The 25,649-nt window shown below is 43.3% G+C and overlaps 2 protein-coding genes across 4 annotated transcripts in view; both read left to right on the plus strand.

The window, feature by feature from the left end:
• The window catches only part of LOC110503000 (protein kinase C epsilon type), a 276,309-nt gene extending 266,402 nt beyond the window's left edge, over positions 1-9,907 (plus strand). For both annotated transcript variants that reach the window (XM_036960862.2, XM_090217548.1), the window contains 3 exons: positions 1,033-1,221; positions 3,326-3,472; positions 5,256-9,907. In XM_036960862.2, coding sequence (XP_036816757.1) covers positions 1,033-1,221; positions 3,326-3,472; positions 5,256-5,414 — 495 coding nt within the window. In that variant the 3' untranslated portion in view covers positions 5,415-9,907. The remainder of the gene's footprint in view (positions 1-1,032; positions 1,222-3,325; positions 3,473-5,255) is intronic.
• A 2,882-nt stretch (positions 9,908-12,789) lies between these two features.
• The window catches only part of LOC110503001 (endothelial PAS domain-containing protein 1), a 93,440-nt gene continuing 80,580 nt past the window's right edge, over positions 12,790-25,649 (plus strand). The window contains exon 1 of one of the 2 annotated variants that reach the window (XM_036960864.2): positions 12,790-13,379. In XM_036960864.2, the coding sequence (XP_036816759.1) occupies positions 13,354-13,379 (26 nt within the window). In that variant the 5' untranslated portion in view covers positions 12,790-13,353. The remainder of the gene's footprint in view (positions 13,380-25,649) is intronic. The other variant, XM_036960863.2, reaches the window with a different exon arrangement.

Genomic DNA, 25,649 nt, shown 5'->3' on the forward strand with positions numbered 1-25,649 from the left:
CAACTACACATAAATCTGGGACAGCCTGACAGTACTCAACAACCCATTAATCTGGGACAGTCTGACAATACTCATCCATCCATTAATCTGAGATAGTCTGACAGTACTCAACCACCCATTCATCTGGGACATTCTGACAGTACTCAACCACACAGTTATCTGGGACAGTCTGACAGTACTCATCCATCCATTAATCTGAGACAGTCTGACAATACTCAACCACCCATTCATCTGGGACAGTCTGACATTACTCAAACACCCATTAATCTGGGACAGTCTGACAGTACCTAACCACCCATTAATCTTGGACAGTCTGACAGTACCTAACCACCCATTAATCTGGGACAGACTGACAGTACCTAACCACCCATTAATCTTGGACAGTCTGACAGTACCTAACCACCCATTAATCTGGGACAGTCTGACAGTACCTAACCACCCATTAATCTGGGACAGTCTGACAGTACCTAACCACCCATTCATCTGGGACAGTCTGACATTACTCAAACACCCATTAATCTTGGACAGTCTGACAGTACCTAACCACCCATTAATCTTGGACAGTCTGACAGTACCTAACCACCCATTAATCTGGGACAGTCTGACAGTACCTAACCACCCATTCATCTGGGACAGACTGACAGTACTCAACCACCCACTCATCTGAGACAGTCTGACAGTATTGTATTATTATCATGTACTGTACTCTTTCTATACCCTCTACTCTGCCCTCTCCCTCACTCTTTCATCCATCCATGTTTTACATTTAAAAATAAATACAACATTTGTCTTAAAAATAAAATCCACTCACTCACTCACATAATCCATCAATTAAACTCATGTACTCATTTCTTCCACTCATTCTCTCACTATATCATCCCTAATAATATTATGTGCCCCTTTACTACCATACTGATCCTGTCGTAGTGTAGATGGTGTTAGTGTTTCCTGTCCCCCTGTGTGCTTTAGATCCTACAGCAGCTTGTGTATGAGATGGTGTTACATTGTTTCCTGTCCCCCTATGTGTTTTAGATCCTACAGGAGCTAGAATATGGCCCCTCTGTGGACTGGTGGGCTCTGGGGGTGCTTATGTACGAGATGATGGCTGGCCAGCCCCCCTTTGAGGCAGACAATGAGGATGACCTGTTTGAGTCCATTCTCCACGATGATGTCCTCTACCCAGTGTGGCTAAGCAAGGAGGCAGTCTCCATCCTCAAAGCGGTCAGTGACCTACAGAATTACCTACCTGTTCTAATCTGCCTGTATCTCTAACTATCCCCCTTTACTCTCCTCTTTTTCCCCTTCTCCACCTCTTTTTATTTTCTTCATATCTCTTCCTCTCATTTCTCTGCTTCATCTGTTCTGACACCTTATTGTCACCTTATTGTCTACACCTCCCTTTCCTCCTCCTCCTCCTTGTCATCCTCCTCCTCCTTGTCATCCTTCACCTCCTCCTCATCCTTCTCCTCCTCCTCATCTTCATCCTCCTCCTTGTCATCCTCCTCCGCCTCCTTTTCCTCCTCCTCCTCCTCCTCTTCCTCCTCCTTTTCCTTGTCATCCTCCTCCTCCTTTTCCTCCTCGCCCTCCTGCTCCTTCTCATCCATTACCCAGCGGTCCCATTACCCAGCGGTCCTACTGGTCACATTACCCAGCCCAGTGGTCCTACTGGTCACATTACCCAGCCCAGTGGTCCTACTGGTCACATTACCCAGCCCAGTGGTCCTTCTGGTCACATTAACCATCCCAGTGGTCCTACTGGTCACATTACCCAGCCCAGTGGTCCTAATGGTCACATTACCCAGCCCAGCGGTCCTAATGGTCATATTACCCAGCCCTGCGGTCCTAATGGTCACATTACCCAGCGGTCCTACTGGTCACATTACCCAGCCCAGTGGTCCTACTGGTCACATTACCCAGCCCAGTGGTCCTACTGGTCACATTACCCAGCCCAGTGGTCCTTCTGGTCACATTAACCATCCCAGTGGTCCTACTGGTCACATTACCCAGCCCAGTGGTCCTAATGGTCACATTACCCAGCCCAGCGGTCCTAATGGTTATATTACCCAGCCCTGCGGTCCTAATGGTCACATTACCCAGCGGTCCTAATGGTCATATTACCCAGCCCAGTGGTCCTAATGGTCACATTACCCAGCTATCCTAATGGTCACATTACCCAGCCCAGCAGTCCTGATGGTCACATTACCCAGCGGTCCTACTGGTCACAAAATACCCAGCCCAGTGGTCCTAATGGTCACGTTACCAAGTGATCCTACTGGTTACATTACCCAGCTATCCTAATGGTCACATTACCAAGCGATCCTACTGGTCACATTACCCAGCAGTCCCATTACCTTGCGGTCCTAATGGTCACATTACCCAGCCCAGTGGTCCTAATCGTCACATTACCCAGCGGTCCTAATGGTCATATTACCCAGCCCTGCCGTCCTACTGGTCACATTACCCAGCTATCCTAATGGTCACATTAACCAGCCCAGCAGTCCTGATGGTCACATGGCATATTCCAGCGGTCCTAATGGTCACATTAGCCATCGGACTTAATGGTCACATTACCCAGTGATACTACTGGTCACATTACCCAGTAGTCCTAATGGTCACATTACCCAGCCCAGCGGTTCTAATGGTCACATTACCCAGTGATACTACTGGTCACATTACCCAGTAGTCCTAATGGTCACATTACCCAGCCCAGCGGTCCTATTGGTCACATTACCCAGTGGTCCTAATGGTCACATTACCCAGCTATCCTAATGGTCACAGTACCCAGCCCAGCGGTCCTAATGTTCACAATACCCAGCCCAGCGGTCCTAATGGTCACATTACTCAGCCCAGCTGTCCTAATGGTCACATTACCCAGCCCAGTGGTCCTAATGGTCACATTACCAAGCGATCCTAATGGTCACAGTACCCAGCCCAGCGGTCCTAATGGTCACATTACTCAGCCCAGCGGTCCTAATGGTCACATTACCCAGCCCAATGGCCCTACTGGTCACATTCCCCAATCCAGTGGTCCTAATGGTCACATTACCCAGCCCAGCGGTCCTACAGGTCACATTTCCCAGCCCAGTGGTCCTAATGGTCATATCTGACCTCTGGATTATCTTAACAATGACCACAGAGCAGACCTCTCTGCACCACTTGACTGTCTCAACCTCTCACTCTTGCTCTTTCACCTCCATTTCTCTCTTCATTGCATTTACTTCATGGCCTCATGCTCCCAAGGGGGCCAAGGGGAAAAAGTCAAGTAAGTTTAGTAAATTAAATTTTCTTCCTCCTTTATTCATCGTCCTGTTTTCCTGTCATGTAGTTCATGACGAAGAGTCCAAACAAGCGTCTGGGCTGTGTGATCACCCAGGGCTTGGAGGAGGCCATCAAGGTGCATCCCTTCTTCAAGGATATGGACTGGGTTCTGCTGGAGCAGAAGAGGGTCAAACCACCCTTCAAACCTCGCATTGTGAGTATCACCACACATAGCCCAGACAATGTAGGGTGAAGTTGCCTGTAGATGCTGATCTTGGTTCAGTTTAGCATTATCCACACGAATGGTCAAGGTTAGTATTGGGGCAGGGGAAACCGATCCTAGATCTGCACCTAGGGTAGACTTTACCTCGGAGTGTGTCTGAGGTCTTAGGCAACATATCATGCTGTAGGTTTTAGGGCCCCTAATGTTCCACCTTCACCATTATTAACCTCTAACCTTCAGCATCCTAAATATCACCAAAGCTTCAATCTTAATAGTATGTTGAGAACTCTGGAACCTAGTTTTATTTAACCTTCATATAACATGACCAGGAACAACTCCTGGGCTCTGGTATAGTTATGTGGTTAGGACTTTGCTGATAGCTACTTTATTGAGGGAAAATGTACTTACTATGAGTTAGATACACTATATAACACAAGTATGTGGACACCTCTTCAAATTAGTGGATTCAGCTATTTCAGTCACAGCAGTCGCTGACAGGTCTATAAAATTGAGAACACAGCCATGCAATCTCCATAGACATACATTGGCAGTAGAATGGCCTTACTGGAGAGCTCAGTTTCTTTCAATGTGGCAACGTCAGCACAAGAACTGTTCATCAGAAGTTTCCATTGCCGAGCAGCCACACACAAGCTTAAGATCAGCATGCGCAATGCCAAGCGACGTCTGGTGTTGTGTAAAGCTCGCCGCCATTGGACTCTGGAGCAGTGGAAACACGTTTTCTGGAGTGATGAATCACACATCTGGGTTTAGCAGATGCCAGGAGAATGCTACCTGTCCCAATGCATAGTGCAAACTGTGATGTTTGGTGGAGGAGGAATAATGGTCTGGGGCTGTTTTTCATGGTTCGGGCTAGGCCACTTAGTTACAGTGAAGGGAAATCTTAATGTTACAGCATACAATGACATTCTAGACGATTCTGTGCTTCCAACTTTGTGGCCACAGTTTGGGGAAGGCTCTTTATTGTTTCAGCATGACAATGCCCCCGTGCACAAAGCAAGGTCAATATAGAAATGGTTTATTGAAATCGGTGTGGAAGAACTTGACCTCAACCCCATCGAACAACTTTGGGATGAATTAGAATGCTAACTGCGAGCCAGGCCTAATCGCCCAACATCAGTGCCCGCTGTTGTGGCCCAACATGCTGTTGTGGCAGAATGGAAGCATGTCCCCGCAGCAATGTTCCAACATCTAGTGGAAAGCCTTCCCAGAAGAGTGGAGGCTGTTGTAGCAGTAAAGGGGGGACCAACTCCATATTAATGCCCATGAGTTTGTTATGAGATGTTCGACGAGCAGGTGTCCACATACTTTTGGTCATGTAGTGTATGTGGTTGTCCCATCTAACTATCTGAAGAATGCACTAACTGTAAGTCGCTCTGGATAAGAGTGTCTGCTGAATGACACAAATGTAAATGTACTGTATAGCTAGATACCTGCTGGGCATGGGGTACTATGAAATACCTAATGGAGTGTGAGGGGAAGGGATATGTCCTGTTTCCATTCACACAGAGAGGGGACGATGAGCACCTCAACGAATCACACAACGTGATCACTCCATCCAAATCTATATGTTAATCAGCCTTGTTTTATCATTACTTTATCAAATAAGGTCTAATTATTTGGCAGTCATCATCCTGTACTATCTGACTCTCACTCTTCCTTCCTTCCTTCCTTCCTTCCTTCCTTCCTTCCTTCCTTCCTTCCTTCCTTCCTTCCTTTTTCCTTCCTTCCTTCCTTCCTTCCTGCTCCTGTACAGAAAACCAAAAGGGACGTGAACAACTTTGACCAGGACTTCACTCGCGAGGAGCCTGTCCTCACCCCTGTAGAAGACGCCATTATTAAGCAGATCAACCAAGACGAGTTCAAGGGTTTCTCCTACTTTGGAGGGGAGGAGACTCTGTCCTCACCCCTGTAGAAGACGCCATTATTAAGCAGATCAACCAAGATGAGTTCAAGGGTTTCTCCTACTTTGGAGGGGAGGAGAATCTGTCCTAAGGCCTGCACACACACCAACACACACACACACACCAACACACACACACACACACACACAAACAAACACGTATAGACACACATACATGCAGGAACACTGACATACACACAAATTTAAGAACACACATACAAACATACATACATACATACATGCAAACCCATGTATTTTCTCCCATACAGAATTATAAAATACACACAGAGTAAATTATTACTTTCACACACTCATATAAAACTCCGGCCATTAGGGCCTCAGATTAGTACCAACTTCAAAACCTAAACCAGAGCATCTACAGCGCTCTACCAGTATCTGTCTGTATGTCTGTCTGTCCATCCGTGCATGCTTTCTAAGTTACAAACCAATGTAATTCAAGAGTAGGTCAGATAGGAAGCCCATCTGCTTTATTATCAAGGTCCTATTGGCTGGTCCAGATCAGAGTGGTGGATCAAACCACACTCTTTGTGGTGGAGGGTGGCCCTAGGATTGGCCCCCTGACACTGAATATAGCCTGGCCCTTGCCCCACTGGACCGGGCTGATAACAGTGATGAAAGCTCCTCACAGTCCTGCCACAGATTGTCACAAGGCCCTTTCCAGTGGACTATGAAATGTACAGGGAATGTTTATGTGACGGTGTCAACTTTTTGTCTATATAAGGATTTAAAGGTCAGGGGTTATGTGTGCTTTGGGCAGGGGTCTTGTTCGACATGGTCTCCTTACAATAGGTCAGACTTTCAACTGTTTCGTCAACCATCCTAGTTCCTCAGTGAGTATATGATACTGAAATAATTATGTTATTAAATTAATCTGTAATTTCTTAAACTGTCCTGTACATTTCTCATTGTACTAGAATGTCCTCCTTCTCTGCCATGTTTAAACTGGATGTACTAGAATGACCTCCTTCTCTGCCATGTTTAAACTGGATGTACTAGAATGTCCTCCACCTCTGCCATGTTTAAACTGGATGTACTAGAATGTCCTCCTCCTCTGCCATGTTTAAACTGGATGCACTAGAATGTCCTCCTCTGCCATGTTTAAATGCAAAAAAAAAAACGAATCCATAGAACCAATGATTGTATTTAAAAAAGCTAAAACCAATTGGTTCACAGTGTCAATAAAAAAGAGAAGCCTGTTTCAAAGTTTCCTCAAGATCAAAACGACGGCAGAATTAGAACAAGTCCATGTACAGTACATCAAATGCCCATTGTGTGTAGCTGCAGATCAGTTACATGTTGTAGATATGCCCACAGTGTTATGGTAGTCTAGCTTCATGTATTCCAAATGAATGTCATGGGTTTCAATGTGGACAAATGTGCTTGTATGCATGAGTGATGGTGGGGATGCAACTGAATGTATCGGGTCTGTTTGTGTGTATGTGTGTGCGTGTGCGTGTGTGTGTGTCAGTAAGTATACTGCACGTACGCTAGTTTGTGTGAGTCTGTTTGTGCGTGTGCATGAGAAGGGCCCTCTTGAAGATTTAACATTTCATTGTGTCTGTTTTATTTTCTTGTGTTTTATTTCATTGTGTGTTTTATTTTATTGTGTGTTTTATTTTATTGTGTGTTTTATTTCATTGTGTTTTATTTTATTGTGTGTTTTATTTCATTGTGTGTTTTATTTTATTGTGTGTTTTATTTTGTCGTGATTTTACTGGATTGTCTTGTTGCTCAGTGTCTGAAATCCTGGATTTCCCTGCTATGCAACAAGACTCACAATCATGTGAGGGAAGGCATCACCAGATAGCCATGTCTTTCCCTCTGTACAGACCACCTTGCATATAGAAGCCTGTGGACTTCTTGGAGAAATAGAGGTATCATCTATTGCATGGTTATGCATATGATGTTATTGTGTATTACTAGAATATGAAAAAGTGACAATGTCCATGTGCAATATTCTATGTCTGTCTGTCTGTTTTTGGTTTCCTTTGCTTTCTTGCCAGGTGTCTTCGCTGTTCATCCTCCCACTGACTCTTTGCTGTTGTTCTGTATGGTTTTGACAGTGTATGCATGGCTGTTTTCATTTGCCTGTCGTTAACCCCATTGATAGCCATGTCTATGTGCTTCCTTCAGAGTGTTCCATCAAACCACCTCACCACCCCTCTCCCTGCCCTCTCTCAACTCTTTTGAAGAAAGGTTGACATTTCCTATAGCATATCTCTTTAAAAATGTAAACATTTTCTATAGCATACTTCTTTAAAAAGGTCAACATTTCCTGTAGCATATCTCTTTTAAAAAAGGTCAACATTTCCTATAGCATATCTCTTTAAAAAGTCAACATTTCCTGTAGCATCTCTTTAAAAAAGGTCAACATTTCCTACAGCATCTCTTTTTAAATAAGGTCAACATTTCCTATAGCATATCTCTTTAAAAAGTAAACATTTCATGTAGCATATCTCTTTAAAAAGTCAACATTTCCTACAGCATCTCTTTTTAAATAAGGTCAACATTTCCTATAGCATATCTCTTTAAAAAGTAAACATTTCATGTAGCATATCTCTTTAAAAAGTCAACATTTCCTGTAGCATATCTCTTTAAAAAAGGTCAACATTTCCTACAGCATCTCTTTTTAAATAAGGTCAACATTTCCTGTAGCATATCTCTTTAAAAAAAAGGTCAACATTTCCTGTAGCATATCTCTTTTAAAAAAGGTCCACATTTCCTGTAGCATATCTCTTTAGAACATTAATATTACCAAAGGTAGTAAATCTATTGGATTCATTAAGCTTATAGAAACCATCGACCTTCTTATTGCATTCAAGCCAAATAACTCTCTGGCCAAGATACAAGATATATAAGATACAAGATATATAAGATGTATGTGATATTGTAAGCCTACACCAAATCAAGGTAAAGTCAAATCTACTGTCATATTCTGTCAGTAGAACACAAAAAGAACAATGTTGGTTTGTTATGATATTGCAAGTTGTACATTCCATTTTAGAGTAGAAACTTGAAAGTAACTTTCAAATGTTGGATTCATAACAGTAGGACTATTTGCAATTGAAGAGGTAGTGTAGTAGTGATAGTATGACTACTGTAGAAGTAGCAGTAGCAGTTGTTATTGTAGTAGTAGTAGTAGTAGTTATTGTAGTATTATTAGTAGCATGTATAACAGTGCTAGTGCTAGTAGTAGCTACTCTGCTATGGGGAGCAGGAGTAACTGTAGCAACAGTGGTTGTAGCAGCGTTAATAGGTGACGGTATCATGGAATCAACTGTCAAAGCAATACTGATGCCCCTGCTCCACACACACCACTGCATGAAGGCCGCTCATACACCCAAAGCAATACTGATGCCCCTGCTCCACACACACCACTGCATGAAGGCCGCTCATACACCCAAAGCAATACTGATGCCCCTGCTCCACACACACCACTGCATGAAGGCCGCTCATACACCCAAAGCAATACTGATGCCCCTGCTCCACACACACCACTGCATGAAGGCAGCTCATACACCCAAAGCAATACTGATGCCCCTGCCCCACACACACCACTGCATGAAGGCCGCTCATACACCCAAAGCAATACTGATGCCCCTGCCCCACACACACCACTGCATGAAGGCCGCTCATACACCCAAAGCAATACTGATGCCCCTGCCCCACACACACCACTGCATGAAGGCCGCTCATACACCCAAAGCAATACTGATGCCCCTGCCCCACACACACCACTGCATGAAGGCCGCTCATACACCCAAAGCAACCACACCTTTGACACAGCTGCACCTATGTCAATTAATCACATGACCCCCAACATGAGAACAGTGTTAAAGAGAGGACATTTGTGTTTTGTTTTGTAAGATGGCAGACGCACGTCCTACTCCGACCCATACGGACGGTGTCCCTAGAGGTCCAAAATGCTCCAAGCCAAATCCTTAACTCCAACTTTCTATGGTCCTTTTATTGTGTACTTTTTAAACTGTTTGTAAAGGAAGAAAAAAAACTCATAGGAAACTAATTTGTCTGTTGTAAGGCCAGTGAAGCAGATGAATGAGTACAATGTACATTGTTGAAGAAGTACATCTGGCGAAATATTATGTGTTTGTTACATACAGTAGAATAAAAGACACAGCGGTGGGCCACATGCATCATATTACTGTATGTACCTCTGTACATGTAGGGTTTCCTAATGGAGACTACTTCTGTAATAAAAGCATGCTCATTTAAGAATATCTATTGGAATGTCTTTTTAATCCAGGACGACACTGATTCTGGGTCTGGGAATCTGGACAATAGTATTGGATTTCTGGTTTCTGTATTGTGAAGCTTTCTATGTACAGTTTGTCACCTGGCTGTTTTATTTTGAAGTCCTTTGGCATTCATTACTGTATGTAATTGTAAGCATTTTGGCTGTGTGCCAAAAGGATGTGAATGTGTACTGTTGGTTTTTGGAACTTATTAAATATAATGATGTCAAATTAAAGAGTGGATTTGCTTGTTTTAGGGCTAATTTTTGTTCAGTGATAATACAAATGTATGCAAAAGAGACCCAGGTCTCTGCTAAAATAAAGGTCAAAAAGCTCTCTATGAAACACTGTTTACATTGCCAGATTGGGTTATATCCTTCCTGTTTGGCCCTGTCCGGGGGTGTCCTCGGAGTGGGCCACAGTGTCTCCTGACCCCTCCTGTCTCAGCCTCTAGTATTTATGCTGCAGTAGTTTATGTGTCGGGGGGCTAGGGTCAGTTTGTTATATCTGGAGTACTTCTCCTGTCCTATTTGGTGTCCTGTGTGAATCTAAGTGTGCGTTCTCTAATTCTCTCCTTCTCTCTTTCTCTCTCTCGGAGGACCTGAGCCCTAGGACCATGCCCCAGGACTACCTGACATGATGACTCCTTGCTGTCCCCAGTCCACCTGGCTGTGCTGCTGCTCCAGTTTCAACTGTTCTGCCTTATTATTATTCGACCATGCTGGTCATTTATGAACATTTGAACATCTTGGCCATGTTCTGTTATAATCTCCACCCGGCACAGCCAGAAGAGGACTGGCCATCCCACATATGCTCTCTCTAATTCTCTCCTTCTCTCTTTCTCTCTCTCGGAGGACCTGAGCCCTAGGACCATGCCCCAGGACTACCTGACATGATGACTCCTTGCTGTCCCCAGTCCACCTGGCTGTGCTGCTGCTCCAGTTTCAACTGTTCTGCCTTATTATTATTCGACCATGCTGGTCATTTACGAACATTTGAACATCTTGGCCATGTTCTGTTATAATCTCCACCTGGCACAGCCAGAGGAGGACTGGCCACCCCACATAGCCTGGTTCCTCTCTAGGTTTCTTCCTAGGTTTTGGCCTTTCTAGGGAGTTTTTCCTAGCCACCGTGCTTCTACACCTGCATTGCTTGCTGTTTGGGGTTTTAGGCTGGGTTTCTGTACAGCACTTTGAGATATCAGCTGATGTACGAAGGGCTATATAAATACATTTGATTTGATTTGATTTGATTTGATTGGGTTGAGTGTATATAGAGTACTGTACAGTGTCCATAAGTGACCACTGTTGGAATGTACTCTGAGATACACATGGTTAAAATGATAACACGATGTGCCATTAATCATTGACTGATGTTGCCACATTTGGGTATTCTTCCCTTTCAAAGCAAATGTTGCATTCCACACTAGTGTCATGGAAACTGAATATTTAGACCAGGGATGGGCACCTTTGATGGGGGTGGGGGCCACAATAAAACAGAACTCCTCATGAGAGGCCGCAGTTGTTCATGGGTCTGCGTACCCACATCCAAAGTTGTGAAGTTCATTTCATGCAATTCTACTCATTTTGCCATGGGGCGAAGAGAAATGTTGGCAGTTTTTAACATGAAAAACTGATGATCAATGGAACCCAGCCTGGTTGCTTACTACAAGTTTTGATAGCTGCGGTTAGACTAATTTACCAATCTAAAAATGGGCTAATTGAGTGACTGGTAATGCAAAACCACATTTTGAAGTTGCACCTTGTGTATTCTATTATTCTAACTCTCAACAGTAAGCTGAGACTCCTTTACCAAACAGCACCTTCTATCTACATTGATCTACTGTTCTGTATCCTAGCATCGCTTCCCTTCCTTCTTTTTTCAGCAAATATGTTTGAGAAGGATGGCAGTTTATATATTAGTTATAATGGTTCATAGTGACCTAACAATTTTCACATTTTAGTAATTTAGCAGACACTCTTATCCACAGCAATTAGGGTTAAGTGCCTTGCTCAAGGGCCTATCAACAGATTTTTCATTAGTCAGCTCAGTGATTTGAACTAGTGACCTTTTGGTTACTGGCCCAACACTCTTAACCGATAGGCTACCTACTGCCCTCATCTCAGTGAACCTTCAGTTTACTTGTTTAATCCTTGAGGTAAATCATTTGAATCACAAAGCTGTTTAGACAGGCAGCCCAATTCTGATATTTTCTTCACTCTTTGGTCTTTTGACCAATCAGATGCCTGTGCAGCCCATTAACAGCCTGAAGAAAGGTGAAACGTCACAGCAGCTGACGTTTTTATCAATACATTTCAGTCGATTGGAATAGATGAGTGTCACAGGGTTGATGTTTTTCTTGTTTATCTCATTTTCTGTCTGTCGCTCTCCCTTCCCCTCTTTCACCCTCTCCCCCTTCCACCCCCACTCCCATCCTCTCCCCAACCTCCTCCAACCCCTCCACCCTTTCACACCCTCTCCGTCACTCTCTCCCCTCTCCCTCTCCCCCCTCCTTCTCCCATTCTCTCTTCCTTCTACTTTCCCTCCCACTCCTCTCAGCTCTCCCCCTTGCCCTCCTATCTTCCCCTTCTCTCTCTCCCTCCTGTACCCCTCCATTCTCTCTCCCTCCTTTTTTCCCTGCCTCCCCTCCCCTTCCTCTCATCTCCCGCTCCCTCTCCCTCCTCTCTTTCCCTTCTCTCTCCCACCTCTGTCTGTCTGTTGACTCTCTCTCTCTCCCTCCTCTCTCCCATACAATATATTTTACAGTATGTTTTACTCATCAGTTATGGACAAGACTGTATGTATATCACATCTAAAATGTAAAAATAAATAAAAAACAAACATCTTCCTCAACATTTCGGAATGGGTAAACAGGCAATGTTATCTCAGCCATTGACTAAAACAGTTATTTCTTCAGGAAATTATTTTTTAGTAGAACCATATTTAAAGACAGCAGAGACTAGTGTGGACTTTGAATGTCCCAACTGGCCCCAACTGGCTGGCATTTATGACAGGCATGTGTTTTTCTGTTTCCATCACTTCACTAGCACATAAACAAATAAAATGATCGGAGGATGACATACTTATCTGCACTATGCAAGGCCAATAAGTTCATCACTGACATGTACCTACACAACAGAATGTACAGGGCAAGTCGACTCAAAGGTGTAGACCTACCAGTGACAGTATAAAACTTCGAAACAATCAGTGTAGGGGGTTGGGTTATTTAAGGCGGTTCTACACAGCATTTTCACCAATCACTGGTCAGATTGACTGAGCGACTGTCATCGGTCCAGCTGAGGGTAAGAGAGAGAGAGTACGGTGGAACGGGAATAGAAGTTTGAGCAGACTAAGGAAACTTTGACGGCAGACCCGACATTATCCAACTTGTGAATTATTTGTAGGCTAAAGCCTGTGTATTGTACCTTTTGTTAATCGGTGAATAAATAGGCTGTACAATCCTTGGCAGTGTTCTGAGACTGTACAGCTGCCAACTGCTTCTGAAGGACAACTTGTTTATGAAATGGACTGTGCGTAAAGAGCATTACATTTTCTCAATTTGACTTTCAATAAGTTTCACTGTGTGCGTCTTATGTTGCTTTAAAATTGTTGAGAAAGTGGACTGAGTCGGACTTTCGGGGAAATTCCAATTGTTACTAAACTTTGCAAAAGAAAACATGACTGCCGATAAGGACAAGAAAAGGTAATGTCGATTTTTGAAATATTTCCTGTTTGGCTTGTTTATTCTTATGTTAATACATTATACAATCAATGTTAATACAATCAACACGTTAAAGTGTAGGACTATTAAACTATTGTCCTCGTGTATCTATGAGTGACATTTCGCAGAAAATTCGCAGAACGGACACCTGCTGCGCTATAATAAAAGCGCACTGTGCGTAACGTGGTAGCCTACAGGCACGCTACTTGACCATTTTAAAGCGCTGCTTGACCATTTTGAAGCGCTGCGGTCTAGTTCACTACAGTGCAAATTCAGCAGTCATAAACGGTGTCACGGTTGTGGGGGTAAATTTAGATGGTGGTGAATATGTAGCATTATCCATCTTCTGCAACTTTTATTTGTATTTTTTATTATTATTTTTTTTTTACATGAAATGAAATAGAAGAATATAATAGTAACCATCACCCATTTTTCATATTGTATTGACCATGGTGTAGATTCCACTGTTTAAAGCCTGCGTGATCAATTAGGCAAGGTCGACAAATGCTGTTGATTGATTAAACATTGATAAAACATTTGTTTTATTTAAGGACCTCAATTTTTGTTTATATTGCAGGCTATTAGCCTATGTTGTATACATAATTGATCATGATAATGGTATTAAACATATTCTACTTAGTAAAAAAGATAAAACATGTCTTTTCACAATCACAAGAAAAATGTCAGTGCTGAAAAGATTTACTGAGGGTACGTGATCTGTTGTTCTGGCTGTGAAATGAAATAAACATGTATGCATTTCTCTTTGCATGCTGCTCCTTTCTCCATCTTCAAATGAAACAGACACTTTCTGTGACCTTTTGTATTTTAGAGTGTGTTAAGTGTGTAGGGCTCATGAAGGGTTGGAAAAACAGCAACTGTTAAACAGACGTAGCACACATTATTTGCTTAACAGAACGTCTCAAACACTCAACCAATAATAAATATACAGTCCCTTGAGTGGTGAACCGCTAAGGGGAGAGTTTCGTCATCTATAAGAGAGTTTCAGAAGATTCATAGAAACACAGAACTCCTGTAACCTCAACTTTAATCTCAGAACTCAGAGCAAAACTAAATATTAACCCTCGTGACCTCTTCATATGAAGAGAACGGACTAAAACATTCCTTTAACCACAAATATTACCACACACTACTATATAGTGTGTATTGAGTGTTGCCTGGTGATGAGCCTGTAGTTCTGAGGTTGACAGTAGAGCCCTTCTCACAGCACACTGTCCCTCAGCCTGTGGCACTGGAAACTGGATAACTGTTCACCAGCGTCAGTTTACTCTGCCCACAGCTCAGTGTCTTCAAAAATATATTTAAAATCTTTGAATTCTTAACTCCTTGATATCTCGTCTGGCTCCCTAGTAGAAGACAGTGGATTTGTGCATCCTTTAGTTTTGGAGTGTTATCTGTATTGGGTGCTCTTTCAGTAATATGGTTAGATGGAGACACCATAGCCCCCTGAGGAGAGCACTGTGAGAGTCTAGTGATGAGACGAGCGAGCGCCTCTCGGTTTGCTTTCTCAGACACACACTTATACAACACAGAGAAGGAGTTTCCGTTAGCCATAACTGATACAACACAGAGAAGGAGTTTCCGTTAACCATAACTTATACAACACAGAGAAGGAGTTCCCGTTAGCCATAACTTATACAACACAGAGAAGGAGTTTCCGTTAGCCATAACTTATACAACACAGAGAAGGAGTTCCCGTTAGCCATAACTTATACAACACAGAGAAGGAGTTCCCGTTAGCCATAACTGATACAACACAGAGAAGGAGTTTCCGTTAGCCATAACTTATACAACACAGAGAAGGAGTTTCCGTTAGCCATAACTTATACAACACTGAGAAGGTGTTCTCGTTAGCCATAACTTATACAACACAGAGAAGGAGTTCCCGTTAGCCATAACTTATACAACACAGAGAAGGAGTTCCCGTTAGCCATAACTTATACAACACAGAGAAGGAGTTCCCGTTAGCCATAACTTATACAACACAGAGAAGGAGTTCCCGTTAGCCATAACTTATACAACACAGAGAAGGAGTTCCCGTTAGCCATAACTTATACAACACAGAGAAGGAGTTCCCGTTAGCCATAACTTATACAACACAGAGAAGGAGTTCCCGTTAGCCATAATTCATACAACGGAGAGAAGGAGTTCCCGTTAGCCATAACTTATACAACGCAGAGGAGTTCCCGTTAGCCATAACTTATACAACGCAGAGAAGGAGTTCCCGTTAGCCATAACTTATACAACACAGAGAAGGAGTTCCCGTTAGCCATAACTTATACAACACAGAGAAGGAGTTCCCGTTAGCCATAACTTAAACAACTGAGAGAAGGAGTTCCTGTTAGCCATAACTTATACAACACAGAGAAGGAGTTCCCGTTAGCCATAACTTATACAACACAGAGAAGGAGTTCCCGTTAGCCATAACTTATACAACACAGAGAAGGAGTTCTCGTTAGCCATAACTTATGCAACACAGAGAAGGAGTTCTCGTTAGCCATAACTTATACAACACAGAGAAGGAGTTCCCGTTAGCCATAACTTATACAACACAGAGAAGGAGTTCCCGTTAGCCATAACTTATACAACACAGAGAAGGAGTTCCCGTTAGCCATAATTCATACAACGGAGAGAAGGAGTTCCCGTTAGCCATAACTTATACAACGCAGAGGAGTTCCCGTTAGCCATAACTTATACAACGCAGAGAAGGAGTTCCCGTTAGCCATAACTTATACAACACAGAGAAGGAGTTCCCGTTAGCCATAACTTATACAACACAGAGAAGGAGTTCCCGTTAGCCATAACTTAAACAACTGAGAGAAGGAGTTCCTGTTAGCCATAACTTATACAACACAGAGAAGGAGTTCCCGTTAGCCATAACTTATGCAACACAGAGAAGGAGTTCTCGTTAGCCATAACTTATACAACACAGAGAAGGAGTTCCCGTTAGCCATAACTTATGCAACACAGAGAAGGAGTTCTCGTTAGCCATAACTTATACAACACAGAGGAGTTCCCGTTAGCCATAACTTAAACAACGGAGAGAAGGAGTTCCTGTTAGCCATAACTTCTACAACACAGAGAAGGAGTTCCTGTTAGCCATAACTTCTACAACACAGAGAAGGAGTTCCTGTTAGCCATAACTTCTACAACACAGAGAAGGAGTTCCTGTTAACCATAACTTCTACAACACAGAGAAGGAGTTCCTGTTAACCATAACTTCTACAACACAGAGAAGGAGTTCCTGTTAACCATAACTTAAACAACACAGAGAAGGAGTTCCCGTTAGCCATAACTTCTACAACACAGGAGACATGGTGGTCATCTTAGAGTATACTATTATTTTTTTAACCTTTATTTAACTAGGCAAGCCAGTTAAGAACCAATTCTTATTTACAATGATGGACTAGGAAGTGTGTGTGTGTGAAATGTCTAGTCTTTATTGCACGGGGTTTATTGCACTGGGGTGAATCATTGCTTCTGGCCTGGCTTGCACAGCAATGTTTATTTGAGCAGTGATATTGCATACTCAGTTTTATGGACCATGTGTTATTGTGAGAGGATCCACTTACAGGATTGTTTGATGTGTTTATTTACTTACCGTTCTCATATGCCTGTACAATAACACTTTACAAGCAGCGTGACAAATGTACTGCAAGCATCCACTTTCTTCCCTCTTTCATTTATCAAGCAAAGGATCTATCTATTCAAAATGTTTATTCTCATAGCTATCATTGTGTACTGTATTATAAAGCATTCTGGCTATCTACACCAGCCACTTTGTGCTGGTCTGTTTTGGTTTGTGGCTTTGGTGAGGTTACGTCACCTTTATTATGGGGTGCTCTCTACTCTCTCTTTCTCTGTGGCCTGTTCTGTGCTGGGTCCTCTAAGAGAGCCATTGGCCTGTTAGGGAGAAGAACATCCCTGCTCTGGCCAGAGCCCCTGTCAACTCATCCATTCAGCCCATTGGCCTGTTAGGGAGAAGAACATCCCTGCTCTGGCCAGAGCTCCTGTCAACTCATCTATTCAGCCCACTGGCCTGTTAGGGAGAAGAACATCCCTGCTCTGGCCAGAGCTCCTGTCAACTCATCCATTCAGCCCATTGGCCTGTTAGGGAGAAGAACAGCCCTGCTCTGGCCAGAGCCCCTGTCAACTCAGCCATTCAGCCCACTGGCCTGTGGGGAAAGAGCTGGCACCATGCCCAATGCCTTGCCACAGCACGCTATCCAAACATTACCCAAACACTGACTTACCCCGCTCAACATTTCTCCTTTAGGCCATGATTACAGGTTGGCCATGGGATTTAGAGACATAAACCAAATTCACACTGAGAGACAGTAGGTGGTCCCACACCTCTGGAATGTCTGTGGCTGTTTTACCTCAATTGTTTGTGGATCCTTTTCAAACTAGTGGAGCGAATGGGGAATTGTAGTGGTTTAGTTCCTGCCATGAGTGTGAGGGATAGGCAGTATTGAATATGACTTGACATTGAGTAGATGGCTGACTGGCAGTGAACAGAGAAACGAGAAGAGAGCTGAGAGAGAGCCAAGTGTGCCAGGTAAGTGCCCCTAGGAGACTCAGCACTCAAATGTCTTTTTTATTTTACTCGGCAAGTCAGTTAAGAACAAGTTAAGAACAGCCTAGAAACAGTGGGTTAACTGCCTTTTTCAGGGGCAGAACAACAGATTTTTCCATTGTCAGCTCAGGGATTTGATCTTGCAACCTTTCATTTACTCGTCCAACGCTCTAACCACTAGGCTACCTGCTTCCCCCAATGCCTAACTTTATACACACACACAAGCACACGCGCACACACACACACTCAGTTTAGTTTCTCTTTCACAGTCATTTGGGTGGCAGGTAGACTAGCAGCTAAGGGCATTGGGCCAGTAATCAAAAGGTTGCTGGCTTTAATCCCCGAGCCGACTTGTTGAAAAATATGTTGATGTGCCCTTGAGCAAGGACATTAATCCTAATTGCACTTTTAAGTCACTCTGGGTGAGAACATTTGCTAATTGGCTGAAATGTCAAATTTGCTGGAGCTTTAAATGGCATGCTAGTAGCACAAAAACTGCCTTTGTATAAGACCACTGTGGGAGGTTTTGAGGGTTTTAAAGAGACAGAGAGGGAAACAGTCTTTCCCAGCTGTATGATGTCTTAAAACTGAAGTATGTCGTTTATTGTGACAAGTTCTCAGGAGGATCCATGAACGCAGGCTTCTGAACTCCCAACCCCTCTGGAGAAACCGCAGGGGGGAGAGGCAGAATCCTTGTTATGGTTTGGGAACCTTTCTTTCCTCCTCTCTCTCTCTCTCTCTCTCTCGCCGAAGCAAGTAACGCAGATAATAAACAAGAGTGAAATAAACAGTAAAAATGAATTATAAACATTACACTCACAGAAGTTCCAAAAGAATGAAGACATTTCAAATGTCATATTTTGTCTATATACAGTGTTGTACCGATGTGCAAATAGTTAAGGTACGAAAGGGAATATAAACTCAAATTAATATGGGTGGTATTTACAATGGTGTTTGTTCTTCACTGGTTGCCCTTTTCTTGTGGCAACAGATCACACATCTTGCTGATGTGATGGCACACTGTGTTATTTCACCCAGTAGATATTGGGGTTAAAAGAATTGGGTTTGTTTTCAAATTCTTTGTGGATCTGTGTAATCTGAGGGAAACATGTGTCTCTAATATGGTCATACATTTGGCAGGAGGTTAGGAAGTGCAGCTCAGTTTCCACCTCATTTTGTGGGCATTGTGCACATAGCCTGTCTTCTCTTGAGAGCCATGTCTGCCTACGGCGGCCTTTCTCAATAGCAAGGCTATGCTCACTGAGTCTGTACATAGTCAAAGCTTTCCTTAAATTTGCGTCAGTCACAGTGGTCAGGTATTCTGCCACTGTGTACTGTCTTTTTAGGACCAACTAGCATACTAGTTTTCTCAGTTTCTTTGTTAATTCTTTCCAATGTGTCAAGGGGTAACCTAGTGGTTAGAGCATTGGACTAGTAACCTGAAGGTTGCAACATTCCTCTTTCTCCAGCCAGCCTTACCGTAATGCCGTTCCTCATGTCAGCTGGCCCTAACCCAGCCCTCAGTCCCAGGCACATTCCCAACAGTCTCCCCCATTTCACCAGAGATATTAATACGGCTGTATATATCCACCATTGCCCCTATGTCTTTGAGCTATGATTCATAAGGATCCTACGTCTTGGGCCCTTGTGACAGACTATTTTATAACAGATGGTAGTCAGATCGAATGGGAATCTCCTTGGTCCAGACTGCAGGCTTTATAAGGCTATGCTAGTCTCATTAAGATGTTGAAGTGGCATGAGAGGAAAATGTGTGCATCAGGTTATGAACTTGAAGAGGTAGGGGAAGGGGGGAGTGGGGTGCAGGCCCTAATCGGAACAGGCTGGGCGTAATCCCATCATCCCTTTCAGTGAGTGTATCAGATCCATCAGCCATCTCGTCCATCTACCTTCCCCTGATTGAGAACAGCTTGTTGGGCTGCACTGAGCTGGGCTGGCTGCTGGATCAGAAGATCAGAGATTAGGATCAGAGATTAGCCCGGGCCGTATTGTTCGCTGTTTGTGTTTAGCGAGACGCCACTAAAGGAAGACAGACTGTAAGCAAGGAAGGTATGTGTGTGTGTATGTGTGTGTTTGTGTTTGTGTGTGTGTGTGTGTGTGTCCTTGTGTGTGTTTGCATTTCCGAAGGAGGCCTATGGTCTGGTCAAACCAACTTTATGGAAAGTACATTGTATTTTGATTAAATACAGATTTGCCTATTTTTGGACGAACATACCTAGAATGTCCCTGTAGAGTCCCTGTAGTGTCCCTGTAACTTCCCTGAAGTGTCCCTGTAACTTCCCTGTATCGTCCCTGTAGTGTTCCTGCAACATCTCTGTATCGTTCCTGTAACTTCCCTGTTTCGTCCCTGTAGTGTTCCTGTAACATCCCTGTAGTGTTCCTGTAACGTCCCTGTAGAGTCCCTGTAACTTCCCTGTATCGTCCCTGTAGCGTTCCTGTAACATCCCTGTGTCGTCCCTGTAGTGTTCCTGTAACATCCCTATAACGTCCCTGTAGCGTTCCTGTAACTTCCCTGTATCGTCCCTGTAACTTCCCTGTATTGTCCCTGTAGCATTCCTGTCACTTCCCTGTATCGTCCCTGTAGCGTTCCTGTAACTTCCCTGTATCATCCCTGTAGTGTTCCTGTAACATTCCTGTATCGTCCCTGTAGAGTCCCTGTAACTCCCCTGTATGGTCCCTGTAGCGTTCCTGTAACATCCCTGTATCGTCCCTGTAGCGTTCCTGTAACATCCCTGTAACTTCCCTGTAGCGTTCCTGTAACTTCCCTGTAACATCCCTGTAGCGTTCCTGTAACATCCCTGTATCGTCCCTGTGGTGTTCCTGTAACGTCCCTGTAGAGTCCCTGTAACTTCCCTGCATCGTCCCTGTAGTGTTCCTATAACATCCCTGTAGAGTCCCTGTAACTCCCCTGTATTGTCCCTATAGCGTTCCTGTAACATCCCTGTATCGTCCCTGTAGTGTTCCTGTAACGTCCCTGTAGAGTCCCTGTAGTGTTCCTGTAACATCCCTGTAGAGTCCCGGTAGAGACCCTGTAACTTCCCTGAAGAGTCCCTGTAACGTCCCTGTATCGTCCATGTAGCGTTCCTGTATCGTCCCTGTAGCGTTCCTGTAACTTCCCTGTATCATCCATGTAGCGTTCCTGTAACATCCCTGTATCGTCCCTGTAGCGTTCCTGTAACATCCCTGTATCGTCCCTGTAGTGTTCCTGTAACTTCCCTGTAACGTCCCTGTAGCGTTCCAGTAACATCCCTGTAGTGTCCCTGCAATGTCCCTGCAGTGTCGTAACGTCATTGTAACGTTCCTGTAGCGTCCCTGTAGCGTCCCAGTAACGTCCCCGTAACGTCCCTGTAGCGTCCCAGTAACGTCCCAGTAATATCCCTGTAATGGCTTGTATCTATCCATCTGGTTCTTTGTCACCCTACTCACCTTGTTGGTCCTTCAGGGCAATTCTGGGATGGACTTTAACTTCTGTGTTTCCTAAGCATTGCTCTGTTTGTTTTGACAATAACCCTCTGACAGAAGAGGAGACTTTTGGAAAGATTCGTTCCCATGTCAGAAAATGGCCACCCTCAGGGTAGGTTGGAGTGTTAGGTTAGGTAGGTTTGAGCATTGTCTTTGACTGACAAGTTAATCATCCCCAAAGCCAACATCTACTTTGGCCAACTTTCCTTACAGTTCTCTTCTTCCAATGACTGGAACAAATTGCAAAAAAATCACTGAAGTTGGAGACCTATAACTCCCTCACTAACTTTAAGCATCAGCTGTCAGAGCAGTTTACCGATCGCTGCAGCTGTACACAGCCAATCTGAAAATAGCCCATCCAACAACCTATCTCATCCACATATTTGTTTTTATTTTTCTGTTCTTTTGCACACCAGTATTTCTACTTGCACATCCTCATCTGCGCATATATCACTCCAGTGTTAATTGCTAAATTGTAATTACTTCACCACTATGGCCTATTTATTGCCTTACCTCCTTACTTCATTTGCACACACTGCATACAGATTTTTCTATTGTGTTATTGACTATACGTTTGTTTATCCCATGTGTTGTTGTGTTGTTGTTTTTGTCGCACTGCTTTGCTTTATCTTGACCAGGACGCAGTTGTAATTGAGAACTTGTTCTCAACTGGCCTCCCTGGTTAAATAAAGGTGAGATAAAAAATAAATCAAATAAAAACAGGAAAAAGTGGAGCCTCATTATTGTAAGGTAGGCTGTCACTCACAGTGGCAATGGGGACGTTTTTTGATGCAGGTTTTGGTTTAAAAAGGTGGGAAATGAAGGCCAACATCCTAGTTACAGACTACAGCTTCAGGCTATGGGCTTTATGCTCTCACAAACATTCACCTTTCTGAATACCATCACGTGTTCGACCTTGACTGTGACCCTACACACCTCCCTGAAGTGTGTGTTGACCTTGGGGGTACCAAAAAGTATATGCTCTGTGATGTACATATCATTGACAGTCTGTCAACCAGACTGTTCCTCATTTGGAAACTTTCCTACTGGTCCAAGACAATCTTATGACTGTAGCAGCAGTGTAACATGCTTACAGGTGTAGGGTCTTAATTTGATCACTCGGTTGCAGGAGAACTTTCCTGCAACTTGTTGTCTATTTGAAGTTTAAAAGGGCTTCTGAAGTTTGTAATTACCACTTTGAAATTTCAGACTTGATTTTCTCTCACGAAAAAGTAACCACCCCCTACAAAAATGTCTATGAATTATAATCCACATAACAATTCACATTTTCCTGCTGTAGCAAACTGGCTCAAATTAGGATCCTACATCTGTATATCAAACTCTTGCATCACGCTAAACTCTTCATCTCAATATGTCAGACTTGTTTAGTCCTTTTTAATCCTCCTTAACAATGTGCCCGGGGCCTGGCGGCCTCGTGACCTGCCATACCTATGAGTTTAAGTACCGTCAGCGTTAATGTCAGCTGAGGTACAGAGCAGAATGTCAGGTATGCATTCTCTGCCAACGGGCCCTGAACTCATCCCCTGAACTCATCACCTGAACTCATCAGAATGCATGCTGCTTTTTCCTTTCCTGGTTCGTACGGCCTGTCCTTGTCTCACACTAAAAACTTAAAGGGAAAGATGTTGAACATGCTAAAGATCTTCATCCCATATCTGCACAGTCTATAGAACGATCATGCCTCAGTACATGAACCATCATTCTCTCTTTACCAGCTTCCTGCAGTTCTTGTGGAGGTTTACGACAGATGCACGGTAGCAGGGAAAGTGAATCGAGAAACAATGGCTGACTAGATGGGCTGCACGGAGATCCACAGTGCTGAGCTGCAGATCTATTCAGACTAACTCATGTTACAGGAATGTGTGGGAATGGAGAACTCTGCATCGCTTCACTCGGTGCTAAATCAGGTAAACGCTAAGCTAGGGGTGAATATGTGTAAATGAAACAGCAGATGATATCAAAGGCAGCTCTGTCATTGGGACTGTTGGATCGTAATCTGGCAGAAAAAGTCCACTGTTTTCCTATATGTGTTTTCCTCGACATAATTCTCACAGTATCGTTGAACAGTCATGTGTCTTCGTAAGCTTGTTAAGCAAGGCTAGGTAGGCTTCTCGTGAAATGTCAAGTGATACACAGTTGGAGCAATTTAAACAAGATTAAATCAGTTCAACACTTTCCCCCCAATGATAACTGTATCCAGTTAATGATGATGACTTTTAATACTGTGTCTGTATGTGCATTGCACATTCTGATGACCCAGATAGTTCCTTGGAAATTGATGTACGTTTATGGTTTCCCACTGGTTCTGGGAACGGTTTCCCACTGGTTCTGATCGGTAAATCAGAATGTTTTTTAAACGTTCTGAGAGAGGAAGTTACATTTATTTTCTGGGAACATACATTTTTAGGTTGCAGGGAGGTTCTGAGAACGTTTCACCATAGTTCCCTGAAAGATTTACTGGGAGATATTATTAATGTACTGAGAACGGTCCTTGGGACCCCAAGAGGTGGACGTTTTGTTTTTTGCCCTAGCACTACACAGCTGATTAAAATAGTCAAAGTTTGATGATGAGTTGATTATTTGAATCAGCTGTGTAGAGCTGGGGCAAAAACCAAAACATGCACCTCTTCGGTTTCACCGGACCGAGTTTGGGAAACATTGGGTTATTTTAAGGTTCAATTATTAAATAACATTCTGGGAATCTGTTTCAATAAGACTTTTAATAACACTGTTAGCTTAGGTTAACTGTTTTGAACGCCAAGCATAGATCGGAAACATGGAAATTAATTTGCGTATGCATTAATCATGCAAACACATTTCTTTTTTATTGTGGCGCAGAGCCAGTGAGATTCAAACCTATGATCTTCTGTTCTCTATCCATGGAATTAGTCCACTGCCCCACCAGGATGGAGCTAGTGTTCCACGTTTTTTTTAGCTATTCAAACAGACCCCATTTCAAAGGAAACCAGCACTCATTATGATCAGGTGTGGCCAATTAGTGAGCGTGGCCAAAACACCTGAACACATTTAACAAGATAGAGGATTTTATTTTATTTTATTTTTTTTTATTTTTTTTTTATTTATTTTACCTTTATTTAACCAGGCAAGTCAGTTAAGAACAAATTCTTATTTTCAATGACGGCCTGGGAACAGTGGGTTAACTGCCTGTTCAGGGGCAGAACGACAGATTTGTACCTTGTCAGCTCGGGGGTTTGAACTCACAACCTTCCGGTTACTAGTCCAACGCTCTAACCACTAGGCTACCCTGCCGCCCGGATAGAGAGAGTTTTGTTGACGCCGAAAGAAAAATGTACTGTATATGTTTTTAAATAACATTCTTAGAACGTTCTGTGAACATTAATAATGTTTTCTTGTGGTTTTTATGGAAAGTCTTCTTAATGTTTTGAGAACGTGACTTTGACTAGAACCATGAGGGAACCTACTGAAAATGTCATGCTGAATACTGAAATTCCCACAAGAACTTTGTTTCTTAACGTTCTCTGAAGGTTCTGAAAACACCATGAGGAAACAGAACGTCATGTGCTAGCTGGGTATCCTGCATCATTCCCAGAACTTTGTATGCAAAATAACCATAGGACAACCACATTTTCAACAAGCTCTAAGAAACATATGGTTCTCAGAACGTTATGTGGTAGCTGGGGATATTGCTTGTGTGGTTCTAGAAAAAGAGAGAGTGTGTGCATGCGGCCCTGGTCAAGGACAGAGGTTCGATCCAGGGGATTCCAGCCAGCAGAGGACTGGGATGGCAGCAGAGGCACACAGCTTATTTTAAGGAGGTTCATGCGATGCAGGACACTCGACCTTTCAAGATGTCACAAGGCATTTTGTGACGCTGCTGTTGGTCACAGCGAGTACACCTGATTGCAGCTGAACAGCTGAGTCAAAAGCCTGACATTTGTGTGTGTGTGTGTGTGTGTGTGTGTGTGTGTGTGTGTAGTGCGTAGGGTTGAGGGTTTGCATTTGAATGTGTATTCAAAGTGGTATCTAAAAGCCTGTTATTTATTGATATTATGTCAGTGTATTTGTTTCATTGAGGTAACCTTTGGCTACAAACATCCCAGTTGTGTGTGTATGTGTGTGTGTGTGTGTGTGTGTGTGTGTGTGTGTGTCATAATGATATACTGCCTGTAGCTAGT

This window comes from Oncorhynchus mykiss, chromosome 23 (genome assembly GCF_057628025.1).
Source record: "Oncorhynchus mykiss isolate SJ-2025 chromosome 23, ASM5762802v1, whole genome shotgun sequence".
Classification (NCBI taxonomy): domain Eukaryota; kingdom Metazoa; phylum Chordata; class Actinopteri; order Salmoniformes; family Salmonidae; genus Oncorhynchus; species Oncorhynchus mykiss.